At 37.4% G+C, this 19995-nt stretch overlaps 1 protein-coding gene across 2 annotated transcripts in view; it reads left to right on the plus strand.

Annotated features, from left to right (window-relative positions):
- Positions 1 to 5195: 5195 nt before the first annotated feature.
- LOC127439298 (C2 calcium-dependent domain-containing protein 4C-like) overlaps positions 5196 to 19995 on the plus strand; it is a 416605-nt gene continuing 401805 nt past the window's right edge. Inside the window, exons 1-2 of one of the 2 annotated variants that reach the window (XR_007896895.1) lie at positions 5196 to 5275; positions 9448 to 13524. Coding sequence is in view for 1 of the 2 variants with exons in the window: in XM_051695545.1 (XP_051551505.1) it covers positions 9488 to 10756 (1269 nt within the window). In the remaining variant the exon portion in view is untranslated. Of the gene's footprint in view, positions 5276 to 9447; positions 14882 to 19995 lie in introns of those variants that run through there. The other variant, XM_051695545.1, reaches the window with a different exon arrangement.

Raw genomic sequence — 19995 nt, forward strand, 5'->3', positions numbered from 1 at the left:
GACTTTTTTCAAATAGTGATGGTGCTACTGATTTTACATCAGTAATGTCCTGACTATACTTTGTGATCAGTTGAATGCCACTTTGGTGAATTAAAGTACCAATTTCCTTCTGAAACAGCAAAATCTGAACATTATTCCAAACTTTTGGCTGCCAGTGTACATACATACACTGTGTATTATACACATGCAGTGACCTCAAATTATTTGCACCATATTAGATAAAATATCAAACAAAGTGGCATTTTATTTTACAGAAAGATAGCATAAGCAAACTTCAAAATATTCAGAACATTTTACAAACCGATTTAGGTTTTAGAATGATACCACTATGAATAAACTATAACACAAGACATGGCAGTGTCTCATTTGGAAGGCTGCGTCTTCCGGAGGTCGCATTTGTCTCGTTTCAGAAAAGCGAGTAGGACACTTCGAATACAGCCTTTGAATGCGACCTTTCACAGGAATTTGGAGGATGCTTGAGGTTTATCCTTCATGGGCATTCACAACCCACAATTCTTCAACAGAAATGTCAAAAAAACAAATGATGCCAATTTGCCCATAAATATGATGTTCAAACAGATATAACATTTACTGTAATTAATACTGAAGAATGGTAGTGATCGAATCGATTTTGGATGAGAACAGACCAATATATAACTCCTTTCTTACCGTACATCTTGCAATTGCAGTCTCTGGGCACGATCATGATTTCAAGCTCTATTACACTTCCTAGTGCTTGACACATGAGATGGGGCTATAGGAGGTGATCGTGCTTGAAATACACTATAGATGTCAAGATTTATAGTGGAAAAGGAGTTATATTTTGGTCTGTTCTCACCCGAAACTGATTGGGTCGCTTCATGACATGGATTTAACCACTGGAGTCGTGTGGATTACTTTTATGCTGCCTTTATGTGTTTTTTGGAGCTTCCAAATTTTGGCCACCATTCACTTGCATTGTATGGTCCTACAGAGCTGAAATATTCTTCTAAAAATCTTCAATTGTGTTCAGCTGAAGAAAGAAAGTCACACAAAAATGAAAATTCTCTCATCATTTACTCACCCTCGTGTCATCCCAGATGTGTATGACTGTCTGTCTTCAGCAGAACACAAATTAAGATTTGAGAAATGAGAGAATTTTCATTTCTGGGTGACCTATCACCTTTAAGTGCCCAAATATTTACGGAGCCACTCTATATAGTGCCATATACAAATTTTGCCACTCGAGGGCAGTGTAGGGCTACTTATTGTTATAGTGTTAATACACTTATCAGTCCAGTCAGACCATTCCTTATAGGATTTGCCTTTTATGTGTCTGAACCTGTCTGAACTCAAAATGTGGAACTTTTGGTTTAAACTTTCAACATTGTATTTAAAGTAAATGTAACCATGCCTTAATGGCTCAAAATGTATTTAGTTCTGTGTTTGAATAAGCAACCATAGTTGTAGCCTATCTGATTTATAAAGTCATTGCCATCTTAACATTTTTATGATGTATTAGAGGCCAAAAGGGAGGGGGGACCCTGCAGCTCTTTTGTGTTGCTAAGTTAAAGCCCCATACTTTGCAGTTCCATTCAAGTGTAGAAAAGGCTCAAATGAGATGGTCACTCCTTCAGCACCCAAGAATAGATTTGAAGGATTAATTTGCATCTAAAAGGCATAAATCTTGATCATACTTAGGGTGTAGGTGGTGTTCCCTAGACTGAATGAGGAATGAATAAAATTTGCTACAGCAGTCGCATGCCAAGAGCTATTATGAAGGGCCTTTGACAACACGCCGCTATCGTTTGGATTTTTGCTGCTCAATTATGATGTCGACAGACCTGACTTGAAGGTCAGCTAAAATTAAAGGTCTTTGATTGGAGGCACCAGAGTGATCTAGCTGAAATCTATCTTCATGAGAAGTGATGCCGTGAGATTTTTTAAGCTAATAGCCCCCAAAAAGTAGGAAAAAATAAATAAATCTCCCCTTACAAAAACCAACAAAGAATACACTTCACATTCAGACTTGCTGATTACAAGTAATGCTTCTTTATAGATAGAACTACTGTATATAAAGCCCTGTAGACATTGTAGCATCCTTATACAAACATAATAGGGTCTTGCCCAACAGACAACAAGTGTTCCTCTCACCCACTCTTCAACTGCTGCAGATTGGCAGGTCGAGCGATTCAGAGAGGGTGTAGGGTAAAAACTTCAAGTCTCCAAGAAGGGTAAGTGTGTCGCTGTCACCAAGGAAACCAATGACAGGGAATGAAGTGTAACAATAAACCCTACTGTGAAATTAGTGTGTGAGTGTGTTTATTCCCTTTCCCTTTCCCCACACTTTGCGTTTGTCAAAGAACATGAATGGAGCCATGTGAGCTCTACATAACTTGTTGAAACACAGAGTACCCTGAACCTTTTTGCTGTCCATTTCTGAGATTTTTCCATTTTTCAGGTCAAGCCTGTTTTCTTATTATTCTTGATCCTTTTTTCCATTCTCAAGTCAGAACCATCCATCCAAATGCTTGAAATAGATACACAAAGTGAGACCGTGTAATGTCCCTTGACATGACTTTGTACATGTACTTGTGAATGACTAGTTGATGAATAAGTCCCATCTGTGAATAGATGGTCTGCTCTTGTGATCATCTGTGTTGTCTCGGCTGTCTGAAAATTGTTCCATTAAATTCATTTGTATGACAAATATGCCACCCATCCACATTGAAACGCCATTTTCTTTAAACATAAACTGAGCATTTAGAAAACACTCTCCATTACTACATGCTTTGGAAAACGATGATGTTAGGAAACTGAAGACGAAGTATTCAATCGAATGACACGTCCACACTAATATGTTTTTGTTGGAAATTGCATGAATTTAGTTATGATTATGCCACCCATCCACACTGAAGTGCCATTTTCATCTACCGAAAACGGAGCGTTTAGAAAACACTCTCCATTACTGCATGCTTTGGAAAACGATGACGTTAGGAAACTGAAGATGGAGTTTTCAAACGAACAGCACATCCACAAACGTTTTAGTTTGAAAATGCATTGATTTCGCTACTGTAATGCCTCTCATCCACACTAAAACACCACTTCCCTCCATGGAAAGTGGAGCGTTTCAAAAAGACACCATTAATGCATGCTTTGGAAAACTATTACATTAAGAAGCTGAGGACAAAATTTGAAACGAAGAACACACCCACACTAACACATTTTCGTTGGAAAACGTATTGATTTACCTACTTTTATGGCTCTCATCAGTACTGAAAACAGAGCCTTTTGAAAACACGCTTCAGTATCGCATACTTAGAAAACGATGACGTTAGGAAACTGAAGATGAAGTATTCAAACGAATGATACGTCCACACTAATACATTTTGTTGGAAATCACATGAATTTTGTTAACTTTACGCCATCCATCCACACAGAAACGCCATTTTCTTCTACCAAAAACAGAGCGTTTAGAAAACACTCTTCATTACTGCATGCTTTGGAAAACGCTGACATTAGCAAACTGAAGACGAAGTATTCAGTCGAATGACACATCCACACTAACACATTTTCGTTGGAAATTGCATTATTTTTGTTACATTTATACCACCCATCCACACTGAAACGCCATTTCCCTCTACCGAAAATGGAGCGTTTAGAAAACACTCTCCATTACTACATGCTTTGGAAAACGCTGACGTTAGAAAACTGAAGATGAAGTATTCAGTCTAATGGCACGTCCACACTAATACGTTTTCGTTAGAAATTGCATGAATTTAGTTATGATTATGCCACCCATCCACACTGAAACGTCATTTTCCTCTACCGAAAACGGAGCGTTTAGAAAACACTCTCCATTACTGCATGCTTTGGAAAACGATGATGTTAGGAAACTGAAGACGAAGTATTCAATCGAATGACACATCCACACTAACACATTTTCGTTGGAAATTGCATTATTTTCGTTACATTTACGCCACCCATCCACACTGAAACGGCATTTTCTTCTACCAAAAACAGAGTGTTTAGAAAACACTCTCCATTACTGCATGCTTTGGAAAACGATGACGTTAGGAAACTGAAGACAGAGTTTTCAAACAAGGAAAATATCTACATGTATTTAAGCTTGAAAATGCATTGATTTAGCTACTTTTACGCCTCTCATCGTTACTGAAACGCCGCTTTCCCCCATGGAAATGTTTCAAAAAGACTCTCCATTAACGCATGCTTTGAAACATTATGTCGTTAGGAAATCAAATAGGGAGTTTTCAAGCATAAACTGATTTGTATGGGTATGTGGCGTAAGACAACAAATACAGATCTGACAGCTACAGGTCACTATCAAAACCAATGAAATATATGTTAGCTAAATTCTTACCCTGAGCCTGGTTCATTTCTGATCTTAAGTTACATCCTTACATTACATGAGCTTTAAATATTAAATGCACCAAGGATATTATTCCTTGAAATATTACATTTAAACCAGTTTGCTTAAATGTATTTATTTGCAAAGTAGTCCATAATTCGATATCTTATCTATTGTTGGAGCCCCATGCAGCACCACCCCTTGGTTTCTTTCCACCCTCGGGTCACTATTTGGAACCCATTCTATTTCTGCTCCTGTAAAAATCTATTTGTTGCCATAGATATGGCAAGGTCTCCAGGGAAACCAATGGCCAGAACGTGGCAGAAGATAGGCAAGTGATTCAAATTAAATTAAGTCAAGTGCCTTTGTGCACCACTGACTTCACTTTTCCGGAACACTCAATTTAAGCAATGACTGAGCAACTAACAAGCACGATGATGGAGGGCTTATTTTGTATAAGGACAGATTTAATCAACTTCAGAATTCACTGTCTGATTGAAGGTTGCTCAGAGCTTGTTATAGCTACTTAAATGAGGCAATTACAGCAATAGGCAGCAATAAACCTTAACATGACTTTTTAATTTAAAATATTGCAATATATAAACTGAGGCAATTTTGCAAACAATATTTCAGACCATATAAATTAAATAGGTTCAGCTGCTGTACAGTTTCATAACCCAGTAATCAGCTCTGATTGTTTGCAGTGGTTAGATTCGAGCGATCGATACAGCTCAAATTATCGCGACTCGGATCGGAAGCGCATCGTGTCCTCTGATTGGCTCATTCAGGCGCGCGCGTCTGCTGCGGGGCTATAAATGTGCAACAGGCGACACACTGATGTGAAGCTCTCGCCGCTGCGTGAGGGAGAGAAACACTGAAGTGCCTGGAAAGGTGCATACTCTGTGAGGAAAATCCTATCATAATCCAGTAAGTAATTTACTATTACTGCCACAGTTATAAAAGTTAACTTTTAACAAACTTCATGAATGATTGGTGTAGACTTAATAGGTTATATTTTACAAATAATAACAGTAGATGATTGATGGGCAATATTTTCCTTATCAAATGGAGAATATGATATGATCTAACGCTTTATCTTTCTTTTTTTTTCTTTTTTTTTCTTTTTTAAATAACTTTTGATTATACTACAAAACAACCCCTATATTTTAAAGCAGCAGTAACCGATATATTTGTCTTGTTTTACAGTATTTTAATTTATTTTTTTACTTTAAATTTAGTGAGTACATCTGCCAGTAGAACAACACAAAATTAAATGTTGTATTCCCTATATAGCCTATATATTCTGATGCATTAACTTTTTCTGAAAATAAGTCCTAGACATCTTGCAATATTGCGTAAATATTGGATTTTTGCAGAGTGGGATGATCATTAAACTACATTATCTTCTTTATACAGCCATAAGATAAGTTTCATGATTTGTAAAAAAATTCCTGATCATCTTTTTTTTATATTATTATTATTATTATTATTTATACCTTGTTTATTTCCCGGGAAGGATTGAAAGCAGCTATAATTTAATGTTTCTCAACGTATCTGATAGCAAAGTCGTTCTTTTTAATGAACTGCGTGAATTCGCTGTGTATAAATACAGTGCACATCAGTTTTTACAGAAGTTGAGTTTTAAATGAGACAGACTCGACGCAACCTGTTGCTCGAATCTAATATTCAGTCCCAGTTTTGGATATTTGACAGATGAATTCTGTCAATACGCTCAGTTTTTCTTTTTAGTCAGATTAAATCATTCTAAATGGCAAATCATCAAGGCATTGTCTCCAGTATACAGTATGCTGTCAGGCAAAAGCTCACAAACTCTCTTCAACACTGATTATTTTGCATGTCTTCTTTGTTTTCGTCGTATTTTCTTCGATTTAAAAATTACATCAATAGTAATTTTGCTAAAGGATTTATGCTTGTTTGTATTTTTCAGTTAATTTGTTTAATTAGGCTTTACAAATTAAATATAGACTCACTCAGTGGTGCAAAAAGTACTCAGAAATTATACTCAAGTGAAAGTATGGATACTGAGTGGAAATTTTACACAATTAAAAGTCCAAGTGTCTAGCCAAAAACATATACTCTCCCCAATTTGGAATGTTCAATTCCCAATGCGCTCTAAATCCTCGTGGTGGTGTAGTGACTCGCCTCAATCTGGGTGGGGGGCACGAATCTCAGTTGCCTCTGTGTCTGAGACTGTCAACACGTGCATCTTATCGCGTGGTTTGTTGAGCACGCTACCGCGGAGACCTAGTGCGTGTGGAGGCTTCACACTATTCTCTGCAGCATCCACGCACAACTCGCCACGCGCCCCACCGAGTGGAGGCTTCACGCTATTTATTGAGCACATTTAAAAACAACAGAAGTTGACCCAAAGTGCTTTACAGATCAAACAAATAAATATACAAGGACAGAGTTATATATATATATAATAAATAAATACCTTTAAATACAGCATCGTGTATTTACCTATTTCAACATATTCAAGGATCTATTCAAAAGCTAAAGAATAAAAATACGTTTTCAAAGAAGATTTAAAAAATGGCTAATGATGAACCTGACCTCACATGGAATGGGAGACTGTTTTAGAGATTAGGACCTACCACAGAAAAGGCACGATCGCCCTTAGATCTATAGCGACAATGAGGAACCATCAGTAGAAGTTGATCAGAAGACCTGAGCACTCTAGTGGAGGAGTAAGGGACGAGAAGGTCGCTGATATATTGGGGCACGAGACCAGATAGTGCCTTGTAGACATAAATCAGAATTTTAAAATCGAACCCAAATTTCACGGGTAGCCAGTGTAGAGATGCTAAAACAGGGGAACTGTGATCCCTCTTTCTTGACCCTGTTAAGAGCCTAGCTGCTGCATTTTGAACCAGCTGTAGGGGAGATAACGCAGTTTAAGGGAGACCAATGTACAATGTGTAACTATAGTTTAACCTTGATTAAATTAGTGAGTGGATCACAATTTCCATGTCTTTGCTGGAAAGAAAATGTTTTACTTTAGCGACAGATCTCAGGTGGAAAAAGCTACCCTTGACAACAGCACTGATCTGCTTATCGAAAAGTAATGAGGAGAAGAAAAGTTTAGATTTACAGAAAATATCTTTTAGATAGGAGGCAAACCACTGGAGGCATCCAGGGTATGGATGCCAACATACACTCAAGACGACTGAGAAGAATATTATGGTCGATAGTGTCAAACTGAGGTCTAATAAAACTAAGACAACAGGTGAACCTGAATCCATGGAGAGAAAAATATAATTAGTGACCTTCAGCAATGCAGATTCGGTTCTGTACAAGGGTCTGAAACCAGACTGAAATGTATCTAAAATGTTAAATGTATTTAGATTAGCTTTAGAGTAAAGCTCACGTGTAATCAACCACAATTTTATTTTGCAATAACATTGCCACAGTCATGCAATGTTTGTTGCACTCACGAATTGCGATGTCAGAGCACCCAGCCGCTTGAGACATAGAGGAAGATAAAAAAAACATTCAAATAAAGCTTTGAAGAAAGTTAGTTATGTTGTTGGTTTTGTGAATTGTTTTCTGAGGTTTGCTACCAAACCTTGCTGTTGAGCAGATGGATGAGTTCAATAAAATTCATAATTAATATTTACTCAGATTCCATTATTTGTATTATCGGTATTATTATCATTATCATTGCTGGTTTTATAGTTATTATTATAATTAATAGTTACAACAACAACAATAATAACAATTCAGCAAATAGGGAGTAGAAATTCATAGTTATGATTTAATATGAAGGCAAGTGTAGAAATTAATGACATTTACACATTTAATTACAAAAGCCTTATATATTTGCAATGTGAATGATCAGTTTTGACTTCATAACTATCCAATCTGTAAAAGTAGCAGACATTTAGGGCAAAAACCATCAGTGTTTCTCACTTCGTGCTCATAGTTTTGAATGAATACATCACATTCAGTTGGGCTGTCACATATGGTCTAGTCACCCAAATATTTCAGCGTATCCAAAGCTCAAATATGATCTGAAATTCCACCTCTGCAGATAATTGGAACTCCACGCAGCCACCGTGTGACACTCCATTTGAAATGACCGACCTCTGGTCTGTCATCTGTTGTTTGTCGGATGCAGTGAAAAGGCGGCTTCAGTCCAGTAAGACGAAAGGAAATTATCTGCAAAAATTTAATGAGTACTTTTCAAGTTTAGATAAAATTGTAAAGAGTAAAAAGTACTATTTTTTTTTTTTTTTTTTTTTTTCCTTTGGAAATGTAATTAAGTAAAAGTACAATTATTCCATTTAAATTGCATTCAAATAAAGTACAAATCCCAAAAAATAATACTTAAGTATTTTTACTCAATTACATGCACCTTGTCTAGTCTAAAGTTTAGCAATCAGGATTTTTAAATGATAAAGTGACTTTGTATTGAATGTTGATCTTTACACTAAAAATGCGGTAACATACATTAGCAGGTTGTATTAAAGTATTCAAGAATGGTAGCACTTCACAATAAGGTTGTATTTGTAAGTACTATAAGCAATAGGAATCATGATTTAACAATGAGCAATATTTTAAATAGCACATATTAATTTTGGTTAATGTTGAGAAAAATATAATTGTTCATTGTAAGTTCATGTTAGTTCCTAATGCATTAACTTGTTAATGTATACAACTTTAACAAAAGTAAAAAAAAAAAAATAAAAAAAAAATTATATGTCCAAATATGAACATTAATCAAAGAGCTTTTCATCGATAGTGTTAGTGCTACTAAGGTAGTTAACTAATGTTAATAAATACAACCTTATTGTAAAGTGTTGCTGACTGAATGTACCTGACTACAATAGTAAAAACAAATGTTAAGGATCAGATCATGGTAGAAACGGCTCCTTAAGGTAACAACTGTAGAGTTCCACTTTTTATAGTCAGTGTACGCTTTACATATATGACTTTCATATTCATTTATGAGACCATTCATATTGCACTGGTACATTTGTTTTGTATTGGCAAACCACAAGGCATCATTAGCTAGCTTGTGTCTTTTATAAGTAAATGAGGCTCATCGTTGAACACTCTGTTGCTTGTGGTTCCAGACGACAGCTCATCACCCTGTGGGTTAAGCCCAGAGGGATCATGTGGGTTCTGGAGAAGATCCGGGACTCCGTTGAAACAAATGTGCTCCGGCAAGGAGAGACTGGTGATAAACAGGGCAAGGCGCCTGTCTATAGCAATGTCCTCACACCTGATAAGATTCCAGATTTCTTTATCCCTCCAAAGCTGGTAAGCTGCCCACCAGAGCCTGAGGCAACCGATGTCAAGTCCAAAGAAAGTTTGCAACCCTCTACATCTGAGCAAACCATCAGCAGCAAGAATATCAGCAGCCCTCGTAGCCCACGATTGGTCAGCAAGTTGGCCGGAGACACCAAAAACTTGCTTAGGGCCGCTAACCGCCACATCATTCAAATTGAGAGTGCGGATGAAGTCGTTGCAGGTGATACAAATGCGGACCCTCAATCACAGACAGCCATGTCACTGCCGTACATTCCAAAGACTCAGACCTCATACGGCTTTGCAACGTTAATGGAGAGTCCCCACACTCGGCGGAAAGAATCCCTGTTCCACTGTGACCACACCAGCCCAGTAACCTCGCCCAACACCCAACGCAAGTCTCAAAGCAAGAGCAGCAACGAGGGGAACCACCTCAATCCTCCAGACTTCAACACCTCTCACATAAACCCCTACCGTTACTTCAGTGGTGGTGAGAGCGACACTTGCTCTTCAGCAGAATCCTCCCCATTTAGTTCACCCTTGCTGTCCCGTTCCGCTTCCCTTCTGAAGATCTTCACCCATGACACGCAAGCCAAGGTTGCAAAAGGCAAGAGGACATTCGCCAGACATAGTTCCCTATCCACGGATGAATGCAGCTCAGCGGAACCAAGCCCTAACGTTCCCAGACGAAGCCACTGTTCCTCTTTGCAAGGTGGTGGAGCTCTGGAACATCTGCATGGTGCCGACCGTCAACACAAGGAACACACCATCAACATGCACAAAGGAGGCACCATCCGGCTTTGTGCAGATTATGATGCAGGTACGGCCCGCTTGCGAATCCGTATAATGGCAGCTGAGGACTTGTATGACCCAATGTTTGATATAAAGAGCATCAACTGCTGCGTGTCGCTCTACCTCAATCCAGGCAAGTTGCAGAAACAAAGGAGCACAATTATCAAGAACAGCCGCAATCCCGTCTTCAACGAGGACTTCTTTTTTGATTCAGTGACTTCGGCTCAGGTAAAAAACCTAGCTCTGAAGATCAAAGTTGTGAATAAAGGAACTAGCCTGAAAAGAGACTCGCTGTTAGGTGAGCGAGAGGTTGCTTTGTGCAAGCTCTTGTCTGGATTTTAGGCCTTCAATGCAGCCTACAAAGGGACTTCAAAGGTGGAATAATGTCTTCTGTAATAGAAATTTGCTTCGTTGTCTCTCATGTAGCCTGACACAGTGGTTGACTTAGTATTCACAAATTCAGAAATGACAATCACCACCTGATCAAGATACAGTATCTGCATAGCTCTGAATTTGTTGCCAGTGAATATAGAAAATCAAAAGTCTTTTTGTATATCTTATTTTTGTTGTTCTACACGTTGAGCCTAATTAAGATGGAGCGTTTACCTTTTTGATTGTAAAGCCTTTTTTTCATAAAGCCGCAGTCCTTTGAAGCAACACAATGGCCCTCTGTGCTAATGTTAGCTTTGATCCTGGATTCATCTGCCGGCTAATTTTGAGGATAAATATCCAGACTGAACAATGTTGCGTCACATTGCATGTGTTGTTGTCAGACATTAGCGTAACTTGTAAATGCAATGACATATTCTTGCAACAATGTGCTGAATGTCATTTGGTGAAACCCAGAAGCCTTACTAATGAGAAGGATTTTGCATGCTTAGATTTGCTCACAGTGCACCATTTTTGATTGAGGAAATAATTTCTGACTAATAATTATCTGTATTTGTTGAATATCAACATTTAAATTGAGTGTTCTGGTTTGCACTCTCTGTCAAGGGCCTTTTATGAAAAAAGGTCAACATAAAAAACTTTCTTGAGAAAGTCTTTCCATTTTGAATGTATATGCTGCATTTGTCATTATGCAAATGATTGATTTTAAGTGATATTATAGCTCTGTTCCATAACCTAGTGAGCTGCCTTGCTGTCTACTGCCTACATAGGCAGCTGCTTGCTAAAGGCTAGGATACACGTAATTTTTACGCGTGCCATTACGTCTCGCACATGGTCGAGCGCTCAGCCTGTCAAAGTACCGGTATACTATTTTGACTGTAATCCCAAACTGACACGTTCAATACATTTACACTTGACTGCCTTGTGATACTCTTTTAGCAGTCAACAGCAGGCACATGTGCAGTGACAAGCTAAGACGCAGACTGTCTAAGAAAATCTAGACGGCATCCAGACAGGCCGCGCATACTGTGCTGATGACGAAATTTGAGTTATAAGCACTATGCGTGAGACGTACTGTACCAGCATGCGGAAAACAATTCAACCGAAGTATACTCTGGCCTTAAGGCAGAATCCTAACGGAAATGTAACCTCAAAAGTGAGTGATTTGGAACGCTCTACATAGACAGCAACTCCACCAATTATACAAAAAGTGCTCCGCACAGGAGACTCACGATTCACGATTGATTCCAATAGAGTTTGTCGTTAGCATGTTGCTAAACTAACTGTGTGATGCTCTGTTAAGCATAAAAATATATAAGACACACAAATATTGGGTAATAATTACTTTTGGAAACCAAGAAAAAAAAATACTGTGACCGTTTGATTTTCATGACTTTCGGTTCCGTTAACGGTTCTTGTGCATACAATTTTACGTCACTGCAGACGAAAACTTTACTAAAATATTCTGACAGTGTTTCCTGCAGTGCAATTCAGTGGCAGCACTGCCCCCTACATAATCTACAGCGTAAAACACACAGCGCATCAAGAGTTTTCTGATTCCTGAACGATTTAATCTTATGTGCCGGCTCTTTTGGATCAGCACGTCCAGTGCATTCTGATTCCTAAAGAAAGACCCTTATGTGCCGGCTCTTTTGAATCTACAGCATGAAATGCAAATCCCATAGTCTGATTACTGGACAAATTACTTTATTGAGCGGTTCCTTTTAATGTACAGCGCGAAACATCCAACTCTTTCAATGTTGTCCGATTCCTGAAGAAATTACTCTTATGAGCTGGTTCTTTTTAGTGAGTCAGAAATACTTTAACGTCAGTCAGAGTGGTTACTGAATTAATCTAATACTGATGCGCAAGTTATGAATATCCAACCTGAAATGAAATCAGAATTGTTGAAGTCTCACAAGCATGAAGTACAACATCAGACTGCATAACACAGTCTAAACTGTCTCTGGAACTGTTTCTGTGTTTTTTTTTTTTTTTAATGTACTTCACACCTGTGAGACTTGAACTGGTTGCTCATGTGACAATATCACATTTCTTGTTTGTTTACAGTCGTATTTTATATGTGGTTAGGAACAGTTATTGGATTGCATTTATGCCTCAAAGTATGCAAATGTGCCTTTTACAAGAATTGTATGACATTTATTTCTGATTTGTTATGTCTACTCTGTAGAAATCTAAAATGATCTCTTCATCTGGCAACAGGCTACTGAGGGCAGTAAATGCAATAAGAATAACATTTCTTATTTTCAAATAATTCTTCCTTGAAAGTTCTGAAAGAATCATTAAGAGGAATCGGAACCGGAATCGTTAAATTCCTAAGATTACCATCCCAAGTAATAATGCATGTTTAATTAGATTGGAGTACATTTTATCGAGACTTTTAGCTATGGTATAATATTAAAGGATAGGGTACAATGGGGCTAAAGGCTCTGTGATGTAAAAGGCTCCTTTGATTTTATTTTCTCCTAAAACACTAAATAGCAACAAAAACTATCACAGGACTTTCCTAAACACTTGTTTGTCACTATACACTGAAAAATATTCCTGATCCATGAGATCTTTGCGTGAAATGTCTAAAGGTTGATTTTATTTTTCATATTTTTAATATTGTTTTAAATATTGCAAATTTATGTAGCTAATGAAAAAACACATTTCTTTTGAGACAAAATACTTATTTATCATTTTCAGTTTTGTTAAAGGTCATTAAATCAAACATTTATCAATAACTGTCCAATAAGTGAAAGGATAGTATTTGGGGTAAAAAGCCCCCCTGTTGCAGGGGCTAAAGGCCCCTATTAAACACATTATTTTATATATATATATATATATATTTTTTTTACCTTGATACATTTTGTAACCAGAAAAAAGAAACATTTCCTTAAGGGGTGCCTTTAGGCTCGTTGTACCCTATTTATAATCAAGGTTCATTTTTATTCACCATCTTGGGTTAATTGTTTTCAGACAGGATACATCTGCAAAAATGTCCACATCCATCTGCGCTGTTTTTCAATTGTTCTTTTCTATGAAAACATGAGCTAGATGGACATCTTTGACCGTTGCGCCATGTCTCGCTGTTCTTTCATTTTTAGATGCTGTCTCAATTTAAAAAGAACTTCAGCTTTTAAAAAGGTTTCTCAAAACTCCCGTTCCATTTGTTGCAATTTGTCTAGCTTTTTTAGAAGCAAAGACATTCAGTGTGACCCCATTCATCCTTCATGTCAACGCCGCATCTATGATGCCTTAAAATGCTGCCTACGGAGGCAGCTCACTAGATTTGTTTAAACAGAGTGTATATGCTAAATCTACAGACAAGTAAAATAAAATACATCAGCAATTAATTTATAATAAGCAATATTTTTTCCCCATTTCCATTTCTGATTAATATCAAACAAAATTATACATATGTAGAAGAGTTTACTTCTTTCTAGGTTCCACTTTCTAGATGAAAGAACAGAAAAGGCATCTTTAAGGTGCATTAGCTGGCTAGAGCTTGTTAAAATGCTGAAAAATGGCAAAGATTGCCCCATTGATTCCAGTGAATAGCAGAATAGTTACACAAGTGATTTAAGGGATGGACATGAACATTTCTATATTTATGATCTGTGGATTGTGCCGTAATTACTGAGTGCAAAAGTATGTAAAGCTTTTCATTTTTATTCAAGTGTTTCATGAAGTTTTTAATTTACAAAACTACTCGAATGCTGGAGTCTTCCTGTTTTAACAGGTGTATTTTGCAAAATGAAGAAAGTGCCAATCCTATGTACTTGATGTAGAAGTAAATAGTTCATCTGCCATTTCCTGTGAGTTGTTCATGCTGGATTCTGTCGTCTGGTGTTTGTAACGTGTTCATGGTTAATATTTTTACTATGGTAATCAACTTATTATAATTATAAGTGTGAGCTGTTTGATGGAGAATTCAATGTACTACGTTTTGTTTTCTGCACTTCTGCATGAATATTCAACTGGTGTATTTGTATCTTAGATGGGCAGTTGGGGGTTCAGGGTTGGGGCTTTACTCTGGGGCACTTTTGCAAATAATAAACATAAAACATTTTGTTGCCATTTTGCTGTTGTATTTCATACGTAGTGATCCATGATATAAATTATTTAACTCTTATGGCACTCCAACGGTACATTTTGTCCCAATATAGGTGAGGGTGGAAGTGAAGACTCTGAAGATCTAATACTCACCATGCACCTTTGACTTAGATCTTGCAGTCATGTTTCATTTGAGGATAGTGAATTTATAATAATCAAGCAAAAATTTGATTGGAGGAATTTTCCTTCATGTTGTTAGCTAACCAAGGTGTTATGAGATAATCTGGTCGTTCTCAGAGAAAACAGTGCCATTTGTGCTTGTCTAATTATCATCAGACAAAAATAATTTTATACAATTGCTATTATATATTAACACTATAATTAAAGGTGTTCATCATTGTGATTTGCTAGATAAGATAATTGTGTCTGAGATAGGCGACCTCTCCATTATCAGAAGTCAAAGTTTGGTGCATTACATGTCTACGATCACCAAGGGAAAAATTCCCAGAAGTTTCTGAGGCTTGCCTACAAACATTAATGTTCAAAGGGGACTGAAAAGATCAGGCATCTCTTCCTGGTAAACAGATAATAGCAGAGGGTCATCTATCATTGCTGTCCACTGGCTGGCGTCCACCTCATTAGGACAGAGAAACAAGAAAGCGAGAAAGCAGAACAGAGAATAAGAAGGAGAGACAGAAACAGAATAGCAGAGCACACCTGTTTTTCCAAATGAACAAGTTTCACCCATCTCTCATTGAGCTGGTCTCCTTTGGGACCCCTTTTGATCCATTCCTGGCTCTTTCAATGTCTCTTGGCTCTTTTTTCTGGATTAGATGAAACATCCTTCCCCATCTTAAGCAAAAAACATTCACAAAAGCCAATAATAGCATCTCTAGTTGACATTTCATAGAAACAATTCTACAGATTAGTGGTTGTTCAGTGGTTTTGCTTCAGGATATGACATGAAACATCAAGTGGCAACCCAACACAGTACCACAAGTGTTTATTGTACAAAAGTAAACAAGAATGCCCTTTAACTCCTTAAATTGTCAAAATTTCAATGAACTGCATAGGCCCAACAACATGCAAAATTATTAGCATGACATTAATAGTGCGTTTATCATTACCGTGTTTATCCTTGTTGCAAGTGAACCTGTATTTAATGAAATGTGGATTACATTTTCTTTTACCTTAGTTACCATTACATTTTACCAAAAAAGATTTTTGTCATGGTTTTTGAGGATATCATATACTGTAACATGTTGGCATCTGACTAATTTGGTTAGCTTCTACCAAGTCAACCAAATAAATTCGCACCAAAATACAGAAGAGTTTAATTGGACACACAGCCTTTAAGGTCACAGCAAAAGATTTGGGAAGTGTTTTCTCCTCAACCTGATCTCATGTCAAGACATTATAATAGTACAAGGTGGCGAATTCTTAAGAAATTGTACAAGTTGGCCTGTACAAAAACGTATGACTTTTACTCTCATTGAGAAAAATAAAGGAACCAATGAACAACGTTATTTCGATATTTCCTAATAACTCCTAATTCAAACCTAAATCTAACCATAAAAGAACCATGGTGGTTTTGAACGAGCGTGCTTACGATTTTTCCTAAGTGTAAATCCGAACCCAAACCCCAGACCTAAACCTATCTAATTTTAATAGGAAAATAGCTTTTCTGTAACACAAAAGAAAGGGTTTGAAACAGGGGAGGGAAGCATATTACACGTTATTGACATACATCAGCCATTTGTATAGCAAAAATAAATATAGAATGAGTAACTAAATTTGTTCACAGACATTTCCTTTCTTAAAATAATGTGTTTGAGAGGAGGCTAGCTAAAATTTGATGCCTGTATTGTATCGATTTAAAATTCTGTTTGTTGATTGGTTGGTCTCTATGGGAATAAAAGTCGTACAATATCATAAGATTTCGCTATCTCTTACGAATTATTGTGAATAGTCATGAGACCATGTTGTTTTTCCTCCCTTTTTTTAATAGTTGATAAGCCTATTTAATTTGCTATCCTAGCTATACACTATTTTGTGGTTAGCTGCATTTTTTAAAATTTAAAATTCTAATACGTAAATTCAGTTGTTGCATAATGTCCAGATTCCATGCTGTTTGTCATAACAAAATATTTTAGAAGATGGAGTTTCATTTTTCACCTGAAATGGCACATTCTTAAGGTATTCTGATAAAAACCTACTTCCTCACAATTTGTTGTGATTGGCAGCTCTTCAGTCCCTATCAACATGGTGATTTTTTTTTTTTTCAGGTAAGACATTTCTAGCAAAAAAGAACGCCTTTGTACTTAGCGTGCAGTAGTGATTCCGAGCAATGCTCCAACTTTGACATGATGTTAAGATATGCCATCTCACAGTTTAGAAATGTATTCATTGTGTTGTATTGCCCATAGAGGAGGCTGGAGGGTAATGTATGTTGCGGCACAGACTGTTTGACAACTTAATAATACTGCTGGAATTAGTTTTTTGTAAGCCTCATAACCAAATAATCCTGAGTGATCACTTCTGTGGGAATTAGTGGTACTTGCAAAGGCAAGCGTAACTATTATTATTGCTCATATACTTTGGGTTAGTGATTTGAAGTCCTTATCAACAGCCACTTTTGGCTGTATAAGGCTCTTGAGTTGGCTATATGGTTCTTTTGAGATCAATAAAAGTTCTTAATGCTACATTATACGTTCTTCAAATCTGCGTATTGGTTCCTTGGTTATTTAAAGCACCAGAAATCACATGGTTTTCTAAAGAACTAGACACTAAATGGTTCTTTGTGGAACTATGAGATCAGGCTGTACAAACATTTTTGGTTCTAAATGGAACCTTGATGATGTTATAGTTTCAGCTTTTTTGAATTTCAATAACTTTATTCAACCCAGTTATTTTGCTTGCATTCCAAAGTCCACTTTGGAGAAGAGAGATCCAACATAATCTTTAATCGTTTAAGACAGCCCTGTCGGAGAGACCACATATTTTCATGTGCTTCCCTTTAGTTTCAGGGAGCAAAGGTAAGGGCTATTATTGGCTGGGGATTGCTATGGCAACCACAGATTCAGGGAGCAAGTAAGGTGCCGTTGCCTGTCTGTTGTGTATGTGTTGGAATGAAGCAGAATACCATCCAAGAGGCTGTGACAAATCAAGCTGAGTGATCTGGTTCTAGTAGACTCTGTTCTGTAGTGTGTAGTTGGCCATTTTAATAGTTACATTAGTTATTTATTACTTCTGGCCTCTTTTATTATCTTTTAGCTCTTTGCTTCACTTGTTTCCACTCTCTTGGATTAGATAATCATCCTTCCTGTTTTAGGTAATACCCGAACATTCACAGGTGCCAATTGTAGGATCTCTGGTTGACATTTCATATTTCGAAACAACACTCTGGATCAGTGGTTTTCAACTGGTTTTGCTTTAGGACCCAGATTTTACATCAGACATCAAGTGGCGACCCGATATAGTACTGTGACAAGTCTCTAGCTCTTTTATGAAGGAGGAAGTGGGGGCCAGGTGAACAGTCAATGTAATTCTTTATTTGTATAACTTTTCAGTGTAAACACACAAAATAATACTTTCCAGCCGTCCACTGAACACACACTGACCCACACGCAGCTTTGTGCGTCTCTCTCTCTCTCCTCCAGCGGTTTGGACTGCCCTTTTATCCCTCTCCAGCTCTCACTGCAACATAAAACAGCTGTTAGAAGTTATTTCCCACAGGTGTCGATCCTTACCGCTCTTCCTTTCCCGGCCTCGCTCTCCACAGATGTCGCTTGGCCACACCCAGCTCACCATAAGTACCAAAGCTGTTTATATTATCTTACAGCATCCTAGGATGCACCTCTTGGTTATGCGAACTCCCAGAGTTTGAAGAGTTGTAATATAGACAAAGGGTTGCTAAAATACATGTACATATTTAGCTATGTAAACAATTATCTGTTTGCATGTTGGGATTATGAATGAAGAGTGCAAAATGTTACATAATGGCTATTATTACAAATGGATCACTTGTTGTTCTTCTTTCGGCTGCTTCCATTTGGGGTCACCACAGTGGACCATCCATGATCCACATATTTGAATTGGCACAGGTTTTACACCAGATGCCCTTCCTGATGTAACCCCCAGTGGCTGAAGGACTCTTACTCATACCTACAGGGCAATTTAGAGTCTCCAATTCAATTAACCTGCATGTTTTAGGACTTGTGAGGGAAACTGGAGCACCCACAAACTCAACACAGAAAGGTCTAGTTGAACCAGGACTAAAACCCGGGACCTTCTTGCTGTGAGGTGACAGTGCTAATCACTGAGCCACTGTTCTGCCCTAAATGGATCACTTGTGGTTACAATTATATTAGTATTTTCATTACCTTCTAAGATTGATTGTCTTCTCTTGTCCATCCACCCAACCTGAGCAATGAAGCTAAGTCCAGTGATCACAGACCTGCTCTCTGTTCAGGTTATTGGCACCATCTGGCCAATCTAAATCAGAGTGACACACATTCCCATGGAAACCCCAGGAACATCTGCCCCTGATGATAACAGTGAAAAATCATATGGTGCAGCTTTTGATGCCTAGATATAAAAATGGGGATTTCCTGCACATGCTTTCCAGAAGCCAAAAACATCCTCACTAGCAAGTGAACAATAGTATACAGATGTCTTAAAGGAATGTTCAGGATTCAATACAAGGTAGGCTAAATCGACAGCATTTGTGGCATAATGTTGACTACCACAAACAAAAACAAAAAATTCAACTATACAATTCAACTATAAAAAAGACGTATACAATTAAAGTGAATAGGGCCAGTTCGTAAACATTAAAATACACAGTGTTTTAAAAATATAGCCACAAAATGTAAACAATAAACATGCTACAATGTTTTAAGTGCAATAAAATCGCTTACTAACCTCATCAGAGTAAAGTTATATCCAATATTACAACTCTGTTGTCATGACGATGTAACGCTGGTAAACCCTGTGATATGGTTAAATCCTTAATTTTATCAAACTAAAATCATATAAACAAATATAATGTATCTTGTGGCCATACTTTTGAAACAGTGTGTATTTGAACGTTAATGGACTGGCCATTGTAAGTGCCTTACTGTAACAGCGAT

Source organism: Myxocyprinus asiaticus, chromosome 50 (genome assembly GCF_019703515.2).
Source record: "Myxocyprinus asiaticus isolate MX2 ecotype Aquarium Trade chromosome 50, UBuf_Myxa_2, whole genome shotgun sequence".
In the NCBI taxonomy this organism is placed as follows: domain Eukaryota; kingdom Metazoa; phylum Chordata; class Actinopteri; order Cypriniformes; family Catostomidae; genus Myxocyprinus; species Myxocyprinus asiaticus.